This window comes from Primulina eburnea, chromosome 8 (assembly GCF_022965805.1).
Source record: "Primulina eburnea isolate SZY01 chromosome 8, ASM2296580v1, whole genome shotgun sequence".
In the NCBI taxonomy this organism is placed as follows: Eukaryota; Viridiplantae; Streptophyta; class Magnoliopsida; order Lamiales; family Gesneriaceae; genus Primulina; species Primulina eburnea.
The window spans coordinates 1,073,428-1,088,755 of record NC_133108.1 but is presented as its reverse complement, the minus strand read 5'-3'; the positions used below and the strand labels follow the sequence as shown (position 1 = coordinate 1,088,755).

Here is a 15,328-nt window from a genome sequence, read left to right as displayed (position 1 = left end):
AATATTATACTATTGACAAAATATATCTAGCAACAACAAAGCATGTGTTGACTTGTGATATAATTAAAACTTGGAATCATGCATAATCATTGAATTAGAACAAAATCGCATGTCAAAAATCTACTGGATATTATATATTTTAATAATTTATCCATATTTGTCGTTCGTCAGAGGACTCTTAGACCTACCAAATTTTGTAGTTCACCTATTATTTTCATAATAAATAATATTACAAAAATAATATAAGTAAGAACATAAAAACTCAAATTAAAATGTCTTCTATCAATCTAAGTAAAAAAAAAATTGATTAGAGAATATAATAATGTCGTAAAAAAATTAAATATTGATTTATGGACAGAAGTTTGGAAATACAATTGTCTCAATAAATAAAAAATATTATCTCTTGATATTCTGAGACATAACGTAAAAACGAAGAAATATTTCAATTTTTTTAATATTTTATAAGTCACTTCAAACTAAGTAATCTAAGCAAACAGAAAACATGCATTATGTGTTTAAAAATTAACAAAATATCTCAACAATAAAAAATTGAAAAATAACCATTTTTGTTGGATATTTGATTTTGTTTCTCTTTTCTTCGTGCAAACAACAAATCACATAAACAATCCAAAAACAATTACATGATCAATACAAATGACATATAACAATCAAACATGTTAACGCTATGGTAAAAAAAACTCCTCATTGCAAGAACACAAAATGATCAAATGGAGCATATTATTTAGTAATATTTATTTAGCAGCATTTATAAAAAAATTGACTAAATAACTTAATAATTCAATGATTATGCATTATTCTAAATTTTAATTATATCACAAGTTAACGCATGTTTTGTTGTTGCTAGATATATTTTGTCAATAGTATAATATTTTTCTATGGTTTAAGAAAAATTGTGTGACTTTGTATTATATTTTTACGGCTGTTTTTCTAAATGGTTTTATTATGATTTCAAGTCACCATTTTTCATTTGTGTTTTTTTTAAAGAAGTGAAATGAATATCTATAAAACGATGACATTAATAAGGCGTCTTCTCTTTATTTGAAAAAAATATTGGAAAATTTATACAAATTGTGAATAATATGAGTTAATATTTAATTGGAGAGTGATTTATGCTTTTTATTGCTCGTATATACTTCAATTTCTTTGTTATTGTACTAAATAAATTATTTTTAAACTTTGAGTTATCATTTTTTTTTCTTATCGAGGTTCTTTGCGTTATGATTTTTTTATACGTTTTGGTTAGTATTGTTGGCGGCAACTGGTTAGTTTATATAAAAATAATTATGAGAGTATACCAATCAAAGCCACATATTCTGGGTCTTCTGTTGTACGAAGAGAATAATAAATGATTTATGTGAATTATATAATTTCTTGGTTTTTCATACATATAGTCTACGAAATGCGTCAAATTTCGAACAAAAAAGTTAAGACAAACATAGTGGATGAAAAAAAAGAGACATGTTGCACCATAGTGGTCGAACCATGGTGCTTGAGCTACTATGCGGTTTAAAAGATTTGAGTTGCACCATTACTACTAGCTATAGCTTTTGGTAAAGCGACAAGCGCTCGGTCCTACAATTGGTATCAGAGCCAAGATCACGGGTTCGATTCTTATTAATTGCAAGGAGTTCAATTCTTGGGAGGAATTGTGAATATATGTAAGGTTGACTCGTCTCACAGATTACGATTCGTGAAACAATATCATATGAGACACACTCTTGTTATAATAATGCTTTATGTTATGATTGTTTAAAAATTCAAAAGAAGATAAAATAAATGTTTTATTAGAATATGATGTACAAATTTATTAGAATAGGTTTTAAATAATCTTTTATCAAATAAAAATAATATTTTTGCAATTCGAGAAGAGCATAAAAAAATATTCAATAACACAAAAGTTAGGATTTCTGAGTCTGTCGATATTAGTAAGATAGATAATCTTAGTTCCCCTTCCAAATTGATACTTTTGTACTAACTAAAAAATATTATTATATTTAAAACATTAATATTTTTATATATGATCAAATCATATAAAGTTTGCACTCTCAAGTGTACAATTTTTGACATATTATACATTTATCTCGAATTTTACAAAAACATGCATGATACTTTGACTAAATCAAATTAAATGTCAACTATTAACGAAAACTATCTGTATAATTTGATTACATTTTTCATCATCTCGGTAATTGCAAACAAAGGGACATATACCTTTTAGGGGATACCTTACTCAAACTATATACGCTCATGCATTGACTCACAAAAATCAACTTTGGGATATATTTTCATGCTGAACCCATTGATTTGTAGAGTGAAGAAGGGCAAAACTTTAGCTACGATTGCCACATACATTATGACATCGAACGTGGATGAAAAGTTCCATTATTCCATTAAAAGATTCGAAATCTAAGCTATTGAGAATACACCGACAGTTGAGTAAGCGTTTTATTGCTACAAACAACAAAATGGGAAAATCAAAACAACGGAATATTTCTAAATCCATTTATGACCAGTAGACACGATTTATTACAGAATACATTAGCAACAATTGTTGGAAACAAACAAATAGAAACATGTGATTGGCAGCAAATCAAGAGACAAGCATTTTTTTGTAGGCCTCACGTAGAGCAACATTAGTGAGGCTGTAACCTCCATCAATCACCAAGTTCTGCCCGCTCACATACTTCGACGAGCCACTACCCAGGAACAGCACAGCCTCGGCCACATCATTGGCATCCACAACTTCCCCTTTCAATGTCGCAATCTCCGAAACAAACTCCTCCACCTCGCTCTTTCCCATGTCCAGCTCATTCATCAGCATCGGCGACGCAATCCCGAAAGGCGACACACAATTAACTCTTATGCCATACTGCCCCAACTCTATGCACAGATTCTTCGCCAGTCCCACCACCGCGCATTTTGATGCTACGTAAGTATGCGGGACATCTCCATAAGTCACCGAGGCAACACTGGAGGTAAACACGATGCTCCCCTTTTTTGCAGGGATCATTACTCTAGCGGCATGTTTAGCGCACAAGAATGCGCCAAACACATTGGTTTCGAAAACCCTTTTGAGATCTTCGTAATCTGTGCCAATAATTCCTTGACGATTTCTGGCACCTGCGATTCCGGCATTTGCGAACATTATGTCGAGGTTGCCGTGTTTCGAAATGGCAGTGTCCACTGTGGTTTGGACATCGCTTTCATCGGTAACGTCACAATGCATGTAGGAAATGTCTTCGGGAGGTCCGATGTCCTGGCACACTTTTTGGCCTAGTTCATCTTGTACATCGGCGATAATGACCTTCGCGCCATTCTGGACGAAAAGCCTCACTGTGGCTTCGCCAATGCCGCTTGCTCCACCGGTTACGATAGCTACTTTGCCCTCTAGCCTGCAAATTAAACCAAAATGTTCACTCCTTGTACGTAGAATTTGAATTGGTTATCTAAAACTGAAATGCAGGGATCAGTTTACCTTTTCGCCATTGACATACAGCAAGCAACTAAGCTTTTCTTCGAGTTTGAAATATGTTTGGGGGCAGTGCTTTTTAATCATGAACTGGTGGTCCTCTCACGTTGCATGCCAAAAACAAGTGGAGCACTTCAGATAAAGATTTTGTCCACACAATATTGGAAAAATTACTCTCGTGTGACATGAACAGAGCTAGATCAATGATCACGGCTTCAACTTCGAATCGGACGAGCTGGGGATCCAAGAGCTAGTTCTAAACTGATCGAGCAAGTGGTTCATATGGTAGCAGACAAAGGGAAATGGCATGGATTGCCATCTCTTTCGTTGTGTACTTTTCTTGACAATGATTCTTCCCACTTGGGGTTGTTGTTGGGGTAACGTTTCATATATTTTATTAAACTAGATAAATCAACGCTTCGTTGCACGTTGCGAAATAGAGATAATTTGTATATGATAGTTTTATTTAAATATGTTTAAATTATTTTTGAAATAAGAATAACTTTAATAGATAAATAATTAATTATTTGGTCTTCCGAGATCTCCATTTCTTGATATTGACATTTGTTGTTGGATAATTGTCATGTATCTCAATAGCTTCTGTCACAATTTTTAACACTTCATCACATTTTTCTACTGAATTATCCAACTTGAACAAGAATGTATGGAGCTTGGAGCTTGGTTGATTTAACGAATCTTTATATGTGTTATTTGGTAGATTCTGCATTGAAAATCTTTATTGTTAGATACAATATTTATGTAGATATAAAATCATTTGTTTGTTTTATCTTATATCTCTGGTCATGAATTTGAATGAAATCTTCAATAGAGCATTCAACAAAAGACGATGCAACTTTTCTAAATAATGTTATTCTTGTCATCTCATTCTCATATTCAATTTTAATTGTTATCCTATATCTGTAACATAAAGAAGTAAAGTAATGATCACTTTTTTTAGTGTGATCTAAAATTTGAGTTATGTATTGATAGTTTGTTTTACATAAAAATGATTTGAATTCATTTTTATTTATCTTTTTCTATCCATTTGATATATGTCAGAGTAATTTTTACACATAAAACTAATTTAAACTCATTTTGATTCTTTTGAAGTGTTTTCTTATTGTACAAAACAATTATTTGTGTTTGTTATGCATAGGATTTTACAATTTGGCAAATTGACAGTCACGTCAATGCAATCCTCATTATGTTCACTATTTGTTTAGTATAGGGCTTTGCACGGTAAATCACAATTATAAGAAATAAATATTGCGTTATGGGTAATAAATATAACTTTTGACATAAAAATTAAGCAACATTCGAACTAAAAGATAAATCTTTCACTATCATTCAGTTTTGTTAGGTTAAGCGTGCAAGAATGAGGGTAGTATTGGGATGAGTGAACGAACACCTATGAAGTTTTCGTGAGTTAAGCTGCTGACATTGTGTCGCTTATTTTAAATTTCATTAAAAATATAATTTTTTTTTAAAAAAAGCTGTAAATTTCATTACAAAAAAAAAATTCATTTTTCTTCAATTATTATAAAATTCATTAATACCTGAAAACGAAAAAAAAAAGAAATGTATTTATTAATATTATTTAATGAAAATAAGGATATATATATATTCACACAATTTTATTAGAGTTTTCAAATATATTAGTCGTGTATTATTTACGTTATTAATGAATGTTAATTTACTCAAGTTTAAAATAAAAATTGCATAAAAACTCCTACGAGGCTGTTTCACGGGAACATGTCTCATATTCTACCATAATCATGAAAATCATTGTTTTTCACTCTGAAAAGAAAAAGAATTATTTTTAAAATAAAGATATAATTCATTCAGTGAAAATACATTGTAAATTTTATTATTCTTCTATTGACCGGCTGCCCATCTGAAGGATATATCCATGAGACCGGCTCACATAATTTCAATTCAAAAATTGGAGAACTATAAAAATTCATAAATAAAATAAAAGAAGTCAAACAAAAAGAATTATTTTTAAAATAAGGATATAATTCATTCTGTGAAAATATATTGTAAATTTTATTATTCTTCTATTATTTTACATTATATTAAAGATATATTTTTTTTAAACAAATAAATTATAAATTCTATTTCAAAAAATGGTAGCTAAATTTCATTTTGTTCAATTTTATTTTGAATTAATTGATAGGTGAGAAAAAAAACAAACAATAGAATATGTATTTATTATTATTATTATTTTAAATTTTATTAAAGATATGAATTTTTTTAAAAAAATGATATGTAAATTTCATTCCGAAAAATGAACGTTTAATTTAAATTTCATTCTAAAAAATTGTAGCTAAATTTTATTTTTTTCAATTTATTTTAGAATATATTAAATAATAGATGGAAAAATACAAACAAGCGAAGAGAGGTACATTAATTATTATTATTATTTACGTTATTCACAGATGTTAATTTATTTAAGTTAAAAATAAAATTCACACAAAAACTTTTATGAGATTGTTTCACGAGTGAATTTTGTGAAACATGTCTCATATCCGACTTGAATCGTGAAAAAAAAATTATTATATTTTGAACAATAATGTAAACTTTATTTTATTCGATTTATTTAAAATTCCTTAATTAATAAAAAATAGAAATCAAACAAAAATGCATTTAATTTAAATTTCATTAAAGATATATATTTTTTTACAAAAAAATAGAGTGTAAATTTCATTTCAAAAAATGAAAGATAAATTTAAATTTTATTTCAAAAAATGGTGGTTAAATTTCATTTTTCTTCAATTTATTTTAGAAGTCATTAATAGCTGATAGAAAATAAATAAAAAATATTTATTAATATTATTGTTTCGCATTTCATTAAAGATATGTTTTTTTTAAAAAAAATGGAGTACAAATTTCATCACAAAAAAAGAAGGTTAAATTTTATTTTTCTTCAATTTATTTTAAAATTTATAATTAATATATGAAAAAAAACACAAAAGAAACATGTATTACTGAATAATGAAGGTTGATGTTAAATTTTATTTTTCTTCAATTTAGTTTAGATTCCATTAATTAATAAATGAAAACAAAACAAACAAAGTGATACGTGTTAATAAATATTATTTAATGAAGATAAAGACATAGATGTAAATTCACAATTCAAACTCATATATTTATAACAGTAATAATAATTAGAGTAGTAATAATAATAATAGATAGATAGATAATATATTGAATTTCATTATAGCTATAAGTTTTTTTTAAAAAAAAATGGATTGTTAATTTCATCACAAAAAATAAATGCTAAATTTTATTTTTCTTTAATTTAGTTTAGATTCAATTAATTAATAGATGAAAACGTGCGGAAAAAATAAGGTCCTCGGGTTAGTGTGCGCACATCCAGCCCCGCCTACTCCGTTTTCGGCACCTCCGATCTCCTGATCAATATGATCACCTGCATCAATCACACCTAGTGAATCTAAAGACTCAACACCTGTAACTTAATAACAAATACATATACATAAATGCAACAATGAAAAATATTGTACTCAACATACATTTCATGATCTTAGCATAAACATGTCGTAAAATTGCATAACGTGTCAAAACATCACATCATAACATCATATATTTGTTCATTTTCTTTAATCGAATTCAGCTCGTTAGTTGTGACTTTTGTATTAGCTATATCGTATCTGCTCTATCATAAAATTTAAAAAATAGAGTGTAAATTTCATTACAACAAAAAATAAGGCTAAATTTCATTCATCTTCACTTTATTTTAAATTTTATTAATTAATAGATAAATTGGGAAAAACTAAAATTCATTTTTCTTCAATTTATTTTAAATTTCATTAATTAATAGATGAAAAACATGGAAAATAAAAAAAATAAAAAATGGAGTTTGTAAATTCACAAAAAAAAAATAAACTATTAAATGAAGGTAATGACATTTATGTTTTAAATTTCATTAATTAATAGATTGGAAAAGACTAAAATTCATTTATCTTCAATTTATTTTAAATTTCATTAATTAATAGATGAAAAACATGGGGAAAAAATAAAATATGGAGTGTGTAAATTCACAAAAAATTAAACATGTATTTAATGATTATTATTAAATGAATGTTACATGGTTATTTATTTTTTCATCTACTCATTTAACAATAATCATTAATATATTTTTATTGTTAATTTTAAAATTATTTACTTTAATATTTACATTGATATCAAATTCACAAAAAATCACTATCATAATGTTAAAAATTTAAATAAATTGTTAATCTATACTAATTCACAAAAAATCACTATCATAATGTTATAATCTATATCTATATCTATATAAATATACGGATTGAATTGTGAATTTCTTCTATTATCCTCATTAAAATTGCACTCTAATGATATTTTTTCTTCATTTTATGTAATTAGTTAATTATTAATCCATTGACTGATTATTATTTATTACTCTTTCACTCACTTTCATGGCATGACTACAAATAATATCAAAGTATTTATTCAACAACTAATGATTCGAAACAATATGTAATACTATTATTTATAAAATTAATTGATTTTGTGAAAATACCTTACAAATAATAGTAATAGTGTTATACATTCTTTTATTAAAATAAATAATACAAAAAATTATGCTAACAGAGGTTTCAAACTTATTTTTACAATTTATGTATTAATTATATTTTTCATAATCTTAGTTTTTTTATAAATAATACAAAAAAAAAAAATTTATGTTTAACAAAACAGAAAATAAGAAATTATAAATTTATATGTCGATGTTTAATCTATATTTATATCTATATATATATATATATACTAATCTAAATATATGAATGTGAATTGTGAATTTACATAAATATCCTTACCTTCATTTATTAATAATAATTTAATTAAATATTCTTACCTTCATTTAATAATAATAATTGATACATGTTTTCTTTTTCATATTTTCTTTTTCATATATTCTTTTAATAATAATCATTTCATTAATACATTTTTATTTTTAAATTTAAAATTAATTACTTTAATATTTACATTGACATCAAATTCACAGAAAATCACTATCATAAATACATGTTTATTTTTTTGTTTATTTTTCATCTATTCATTTTATAATAATCATTAATATATTTTATTTTAAAATTTAAAATTAATTACTACATATTTTCTTTTTCATATATTCTTTTAATAATAATCATTAATATATTTTTATTTTTAAAATTAAATACTTTAATATTTACATTGACATCAAATTCACATAAAATCATTATCATAATTACATATTTATTTTTTTTGTTTTTTTCATCTATTCATTTAATAATAATCATTAATATGTTTTTATTTTTAAATTTAATTATTTACTTTAATATTTACATTGACATCAAATTCACAGAAAATCACTATCATAATATTATAAATTTAAATAAATTGTTAATGTTACGAACATTAATGTAATAATGAGAAAACAAATAGAGATGAGTGTGATTGAATAAAATTAAATTATTAATAAATATTAAGGTCATATAAAACATTTTTTTCCCATTTAAAAGGTAGATATATATAGATTACTTATGTATCAACAAAATACGTGATTGAGAGAAAATGTTTATATGTAAGTGATTTCATTGCAAACATTTAAGTTATTTAATCAATTTTCAATATATGATGCTAAATACATATTACTAAATAATATAATATCTATTAATTAACCTATTAAATATATGACTTTCATTTGTAAGCTTACTATTATATTATTTTTTTGTTTTACAATTTGTCATGTTAATGTTCTTATTTAAGTCATTTTTTTATCTTAGTTTAATAAGATCATTAATAGTGTATTTAACTCAATCAAACTAATTATTATTTTAATTTACTTTTAAATTTAATTTTAATTATTTAAATTTATATATTGCCGTCAAATAATAATAGGAAGACAAAAGGAGATGAGTCGAACTGAATAAAAATAAATTATTAATAAATATCAATGTCATACAAAATTTCTTTATCCCATTTAGAAAAAAAATATTTTCAAACTCTTTATGTGTCAATATAAATATGTGATTGAGAGAAATGTTTGTATGTAAGTGATCTAAATATATGAATGTGAATTGTGAATTTACATAAATATCCTTACCTTCATTTATTAATAATAATTTAATTAAATATTCTTACCTTCATTTAATAATAATAATTGATACATGTTTTCTTTTTCATATTTTCTTTTTCATATATTCTTTTAATAATAATCATTTCATTAATACATTTTTATTTTTAAATTTAAAATTAATTACTTTAATATTTACATTGACATCAAATTCACAGAAAATCACTATCATAAATACATGTTTATTTTTTTGTTTGTTTTTCATCTATTCATTTTATAATAATCATTAATATATTTTATTTTAAAATTTAAAATTAATTACTACATATTTTCTTTTTCATATATTCTTTTAATAATAATCATTAATATATTTTTATTTTTAAAATTAAATACTTTAATATTTACATTGACATCAAATTCACATAAAATCACTATCATAATTACATATTTATTTTTTTTGTTTTTTTCATCTATTCATTTAATAATAATCATTAATATGTTTTTATTTTTAAATTTAATTATTTACTTTAATATTTACATTGACATCAAATTCACAGAAAATCACTATCATAATATTATAAATTTAAATAAATTGTTAATGTTACGAACATTAATGTAATAATGAGAAAACAAATAGAGATGAGTGTGATTGAATAAAATTAAATTATTAATAAATATTAAGGTCATATAAAACATTTTTTTCCCATTTAGAAGGTAGATATATATAGATTACTTATGTATCAACAAAATACGTGATTGAGAGAAAATGTTTATATGTAAGTGATTTCATTGCAAACATTTAAGTTATTTAATCAATTTTCAATATATGATGCTAAATACATATTACTAAATAATATAATATCTATTAATTAACCTATTAAATATATGACTTTCATTTGTAAGCTTACTATTATATTATTTTTTTGTTTTACAATTTGTCATGTTAATGTTCTTATTTAAGTCATTTTTTTATCTTAGTTTAATAAGATCATTAATAGTGTATTTAACTCAATCAAACTAATTATTATTTTAATTTACTTTTAAATTTAATTTTAATTATTTAAATTTATATATTGCCGTCAAATAATAATAGGAAGACAAAGGGAGATGAGTCGGACTGAATAAAAATAAATTATTAATAAATATCAATGTCATACAAAATTTCTTTATCCCATTTAGAAAAAAAATATTTTCAAACTCTTTATGTGTCAATATAAATATGTGATTGAGAGAAATGTTTGTATGTAAGTGATTTCAAACACTGTTTTTAAGTTATTTAGTAAATTTTTTTATAAATGCTGCTAAATAAATATTACTAAATAATATGCTCCATTTGATCATTTTGTGTTCTTGCAATGAGGAGTTTATTTTTCCATAGCGTTAACATGTTTGATTGTTATATGTCATTTGTATTGATCATGTAATTGTTTTTGGATTGTTTATGTGATTTGTTGTTTGCACGAAGAAAAGAGAAACAAAATCAAATATCCAACAAAAATGGTTATTTTTCAATTTTTTATTGTTGAAATATTTTGTTAATTTTTAAACACATAATGCATGTTTTCTGTTTGCTTAGATTACTTAGTTTGAAGTGACTTATAAAATATTAAAAAAATTGAAATATTTCTTCGTTTTTACGTTATGTCTCAGAATATCAAGAGATAATATTTTTTATTTATTGAGACAATTGTATTTCCAAACTTCTGTCCATAAATCAATATTTAATTTTTTTACGACATTATTATATTCTCTAATCAATTTTTTTTTTTTACTTAGATTGATAGAAGACATTTTAATTTGAGTTTTTATGTTCTTGCTTATATTATTTTTGTAATATTATTTATTATGAAAATAATAAGTGAACTACAAAATTTGGTAGGTCTAAGAGTCCTCTGATGAACGACAAATATGGATAAATTATTAAAATATATAATATCCAGTAGATTTTTGGCATGCGATTTTGTTCTAATTCAATGATTATGCATGATTCCAAGTTTTAATTATATCACAAGTTAACACATTCTTCCATTACAACCTTATAGAGAAACAGGAACAACCCAAGCTAAAATGTAAACCTCGCTGGTGCTCTGATTCTGGAGCTTGTTTTCACCAAGTTGACAATACACGCAGATCATCAAACAGAATTGGCCGAACAGGGAATTAATTAGGAGAAAAATTGGGAGACGAGAAAGTTTTTGGTCACCTGGATCATTAAATTGGAAGTATGTCGATATAGCCAAAAAGGGCAGCCAGCCACTAATCAGGAGCAAACTTGTACAGATTTTCTAGTGTCCAAACCCATGAGGTTATCTCCAATCACTTCCCGTCAACTTGTTCAGACTATCTCATTTTCAACCAAGATTTCCGCATGCAAAAGTCAAACATCGACTTCTTTTACCCGAGTAGACTTTTAACTTTCATTTAATTTTGTTGTTCCTTCTTTAGCATGAAATGCAGCTTGTACTCAAATCAATGTGCTTACAACAATTCTTCGTTCTTTCAAAGATTAGTAAATATTTTTGGAACTTTTTAGTTTCATGTTCGAGTGATTCATAAATAGGCTAACAAATTAACATTGAAGACACTGTTTAATATTTTGGGAATAACTGAATTGTGATATTATGTGAGTAATTAGTGAGGTGGTCCTTTGTTTTTCTGGAAAATCGAAAAATCGTATCATTCTGAAATTCTCACTCTGGACTCCTCTTTTCAATGGTGTAAATTTTATTTTTAAAAAAACTATAATTTAAAATGCAGCTCGACATGTTAAAAAAAATGCAGCTCGACAATTGCATTTAATTTGTAAGACGTAATGTATTGTACCTAAAACAAGCAGATTTTTTTTGCAATTCCAAATCAAAATATTATTTGAAAATGGGCCCATGTTTTTATAAGCCCAACTAACAAAGGAGTCGAGTTCGAGAAGGTCAAACTCGTAATCAAGTCGAGCTCGAGTAGTTAGTGAGCTTGATCGAGTAGCAAGTGAGCTACTCGACAATATATATATATATGTTTTAAAAAACTAAATCGACTTTTTCGAGCTCAAATAACTCGATATGTTATTGAGTCGTGATATTGATGGACTACACAACCAGACCACTTAACTTGCTGGACTCGACCATTCTAAAAGATAACTGCCCTCGTTGATGATAACTTTGCTAAGTTAACAACCTTGTTGCTCTGAAAAGCTAAGCAAAGCTTTGAGGCTAACTTAAGATAAGGACATCAGAACACACCAGCGTTTACGATACTTTCTCCTATTATACACAACCCTACTATTATTTACGATACTTTCTCCTATATATTATACACAACCCTCTTTTTTATTTTATTTTCTGCCAGAGTATAAATGCCTCCCTTGTCAAAATTAACGTGCTAGAAAAAAGGACCATATACAAAAATGATGCAGAATGATACGATTTTCAATTTCCAGAAAATCGAAAGTCCACCTCACTATTCATCCAGTAAGTAAACATAACAACAGGAAAAAACAATGTAGAATTGAAACAAAGAAAATAACAAATTTATAAATAAACATTAGATACAAAGTGTTCGAGTTAATTTTCTACAGAAAGTTCAATTATCTATAAGTAAACATTAGATACAAAATATTTAAAATATAATATTTTGTTAGGTGTTATTTGTCTAGCTCTCAATAGAGAAAAAGGAAAACTAAACAAGAAACATTATTTCAAAGCTTTTTTTTTTTCAATTTTTCTCGACCTCAATTTGAATATTTACTCTCTATTTGGACAAGTACTTATAAAAAGTTACTTTCATTTTCATTTGGCTGTACAGAATCAAGATGATGATTGAGAATGAGGTGGTGGACAAAATCAACGAGTTGCCGGATGATGTTCTTGTTGCCATAATCTCTCGATTAACATGGCAAGAAGCTGTAGCCACCAGCGTCCTATCCACTCGTTGGCGCAATCCATACACATACGTCATCTGTCTTAGCTACAACACTCAACATCCATCGGAACAATCAAATTACACATATGTTCAACAATTAGAAGAAAAGGAATTCCCAAAATACATAAAGGAGATTTATGATTTCTTGAATTCAAACAAGGGTTGCGGATTTTTGAAGGAATTCAGGGTGCATTTACCCTGTTTGAAGGGAACCAATATCAAGACATGGTTTCCATTGCTGCTGGAAAGAGAAGTAGAGAGCATTGATATACGCATGATATATCACACCTAATCTATGGCGGGCTATTACAGTGTTCCCTCTAAGAGTTTGATAAAGAAAAAAGGTGGAGGCTTAGGGTCGTTTCCGGGCCTCAAATCACTCAGCATATTATCTCTACACTCGCTTCATGTAGAAGAACGAGATGTTGAGCTATTTGTTTCGGATTGTCCTGTTCTTGAGCACTTGTGCATCGCGGGTTCTTACAAGTTAAAAAAGATGTCGTTGGTTGGACATTCGAAGTTGAAGCGATGGGATATTTGTTCATCTAGGAAGGCCCCATTAATTGAGGTTCGTGACATGATCAACCTCGTTTCTTTGACGTGTCACAAATTGCATCGTGAGTACTCACTACTCCTCGACAACGTCCCAAAGCTTATTGAGTTCAATTCAGACGACCGGGTACACTTGTTTGACCACATCTTACCTGGAATCTCATCTTGTATTCTAGACCAACTACTGCAAATTGAAGTCCACACGACGGGCAAGACGGTATTTTTTACTATTTGTACTCTAATCAATTGCTATATGTCTTCTTTTAACGTCTTATTGATTGCTGATTGTTTCTTCCTTTGGTAGTTCGTATGGACCCCCGCACCCTTATTAAGGAATCTAAAGCACCTCAATCTTCGATCATCGAATATCGATGGAGGCAAGAGAGTTCATCCATACTTACTTAAAGCTTGGGATTGTCCTAACTTTCAGAAACTTGAACTAAAGGTGCGTGGTTTTACTCTAAAATATATATATAGAAGATGACATGACGTGTAAAAATCTAATTTATATGTTAATTTGCAGCTTCTACGATGAGATTATCAAGTCTTTGGTTACACATATTATCGCCGGTCGAGGATGAGGCTTGAATGGGTATCATCACCACGCAAAAAACAATTCAATCTCAAAGAGGTGACCATCTCGGGGTTTACAGGGTCTATAGATGAGTTGGTCTTTACATATTTATTGATCACGGGAGAAGGCATGGGACTGGAACAACTCATTGTCCAACCTTGTGAAGAAACTTATGAAATCCGATGCAAGGCTGCAGCTCTTTCACGATTTCATTTCCCACCAATTATACCATTCTCGGCTAAACTAATAATTATCTAGGAAATAGTACATCTATGTCCAATGTATAACCATCCATCCGCCTGGTGATTCATTGGTAAGGTTGATAAACCATAATTAATTTTTGGTATGTTAAATATGTTGGTTTTTGCAAGTAAAATTGAGTTCCTTTGCAAAATTAGTAGATGATAGATTAATACCTCATTTCGGTGCAGGGCTTTATTCTCGTCAGGATTTTTAGTAACAACATTTCCATTATATTCCAGTGTTAATTGTTTTTTAAGTGCGTTCTTCAACAAGTGGAATTTATACCTTGATTGAATTGATACATGAGAAAGAATCAACTTTGCGACATCAAGACCATTATTTTGTACAAGGATCTAGGACCATGAATTCTCATTAAACCACAACTGAATAAATATACTAAGACGGGATTCACCTTCTGCACCTTGCAATTAAAGAACTTAAAAATATATGCCGAGAA

General features: G+C 27.0%; 2 protein-coding genes across 2 annotated transcripts; one reads left to right on the top strand and one right to left on the bottom strand.

Annotated features, from left to right (window-relative positions):
• Positions 1 to 2,499: 2,499 nt before the first annotated feature.
• On the bottom strand, positions 2,500 to 3,785 carry LOC140837641 (secoisolariciresinol dehydrogenase-like). The gene is made up of 2 exons (XM_073203756.1): positions 3,497 to 3,785; positions 2,500 to 3,413 (listed from the first exon to the last, which is right to left on the bottom strand). The coding sequence occupies exons 1-2, from the start codon at positions 3,511 to 3,513 to the stop codon at positions 2,612 to 2,614; spliced, it is 819 nt and encodes a 272-aa protein (XP_073059857.1). The 5' UTR covers positions 3,514 to 3,785; the 3' UTR covers positions 2,500 to 2,611.
• Positions 3,786 to 13,793: 10,008 nt separating this feature from the next.
• LOC140837640 (uncharacterized) lies at positions 13,794 to 15,086 on the top strand. The gene is made up of 3 exons (XM_073203755.1): positions 13,794 to 14,271; positions 14,359 to 14,499; positions 14,578 to 15,086. The coding sequence occupies exons 1-3, from the start codon at positions 13,798 to 13,800 to the stop codon at positions 14,587 to 14,589; spliced, it is 627 nt and encodes a 208-aa protein (XP_073059856.1). The 5' UTR covers positions 13,794 to 13,797; the 3' UTR covers positions 14,590 to 15,086.
• Positions 15,087 to 15,328: the final 242 nt, after the last annotated feature.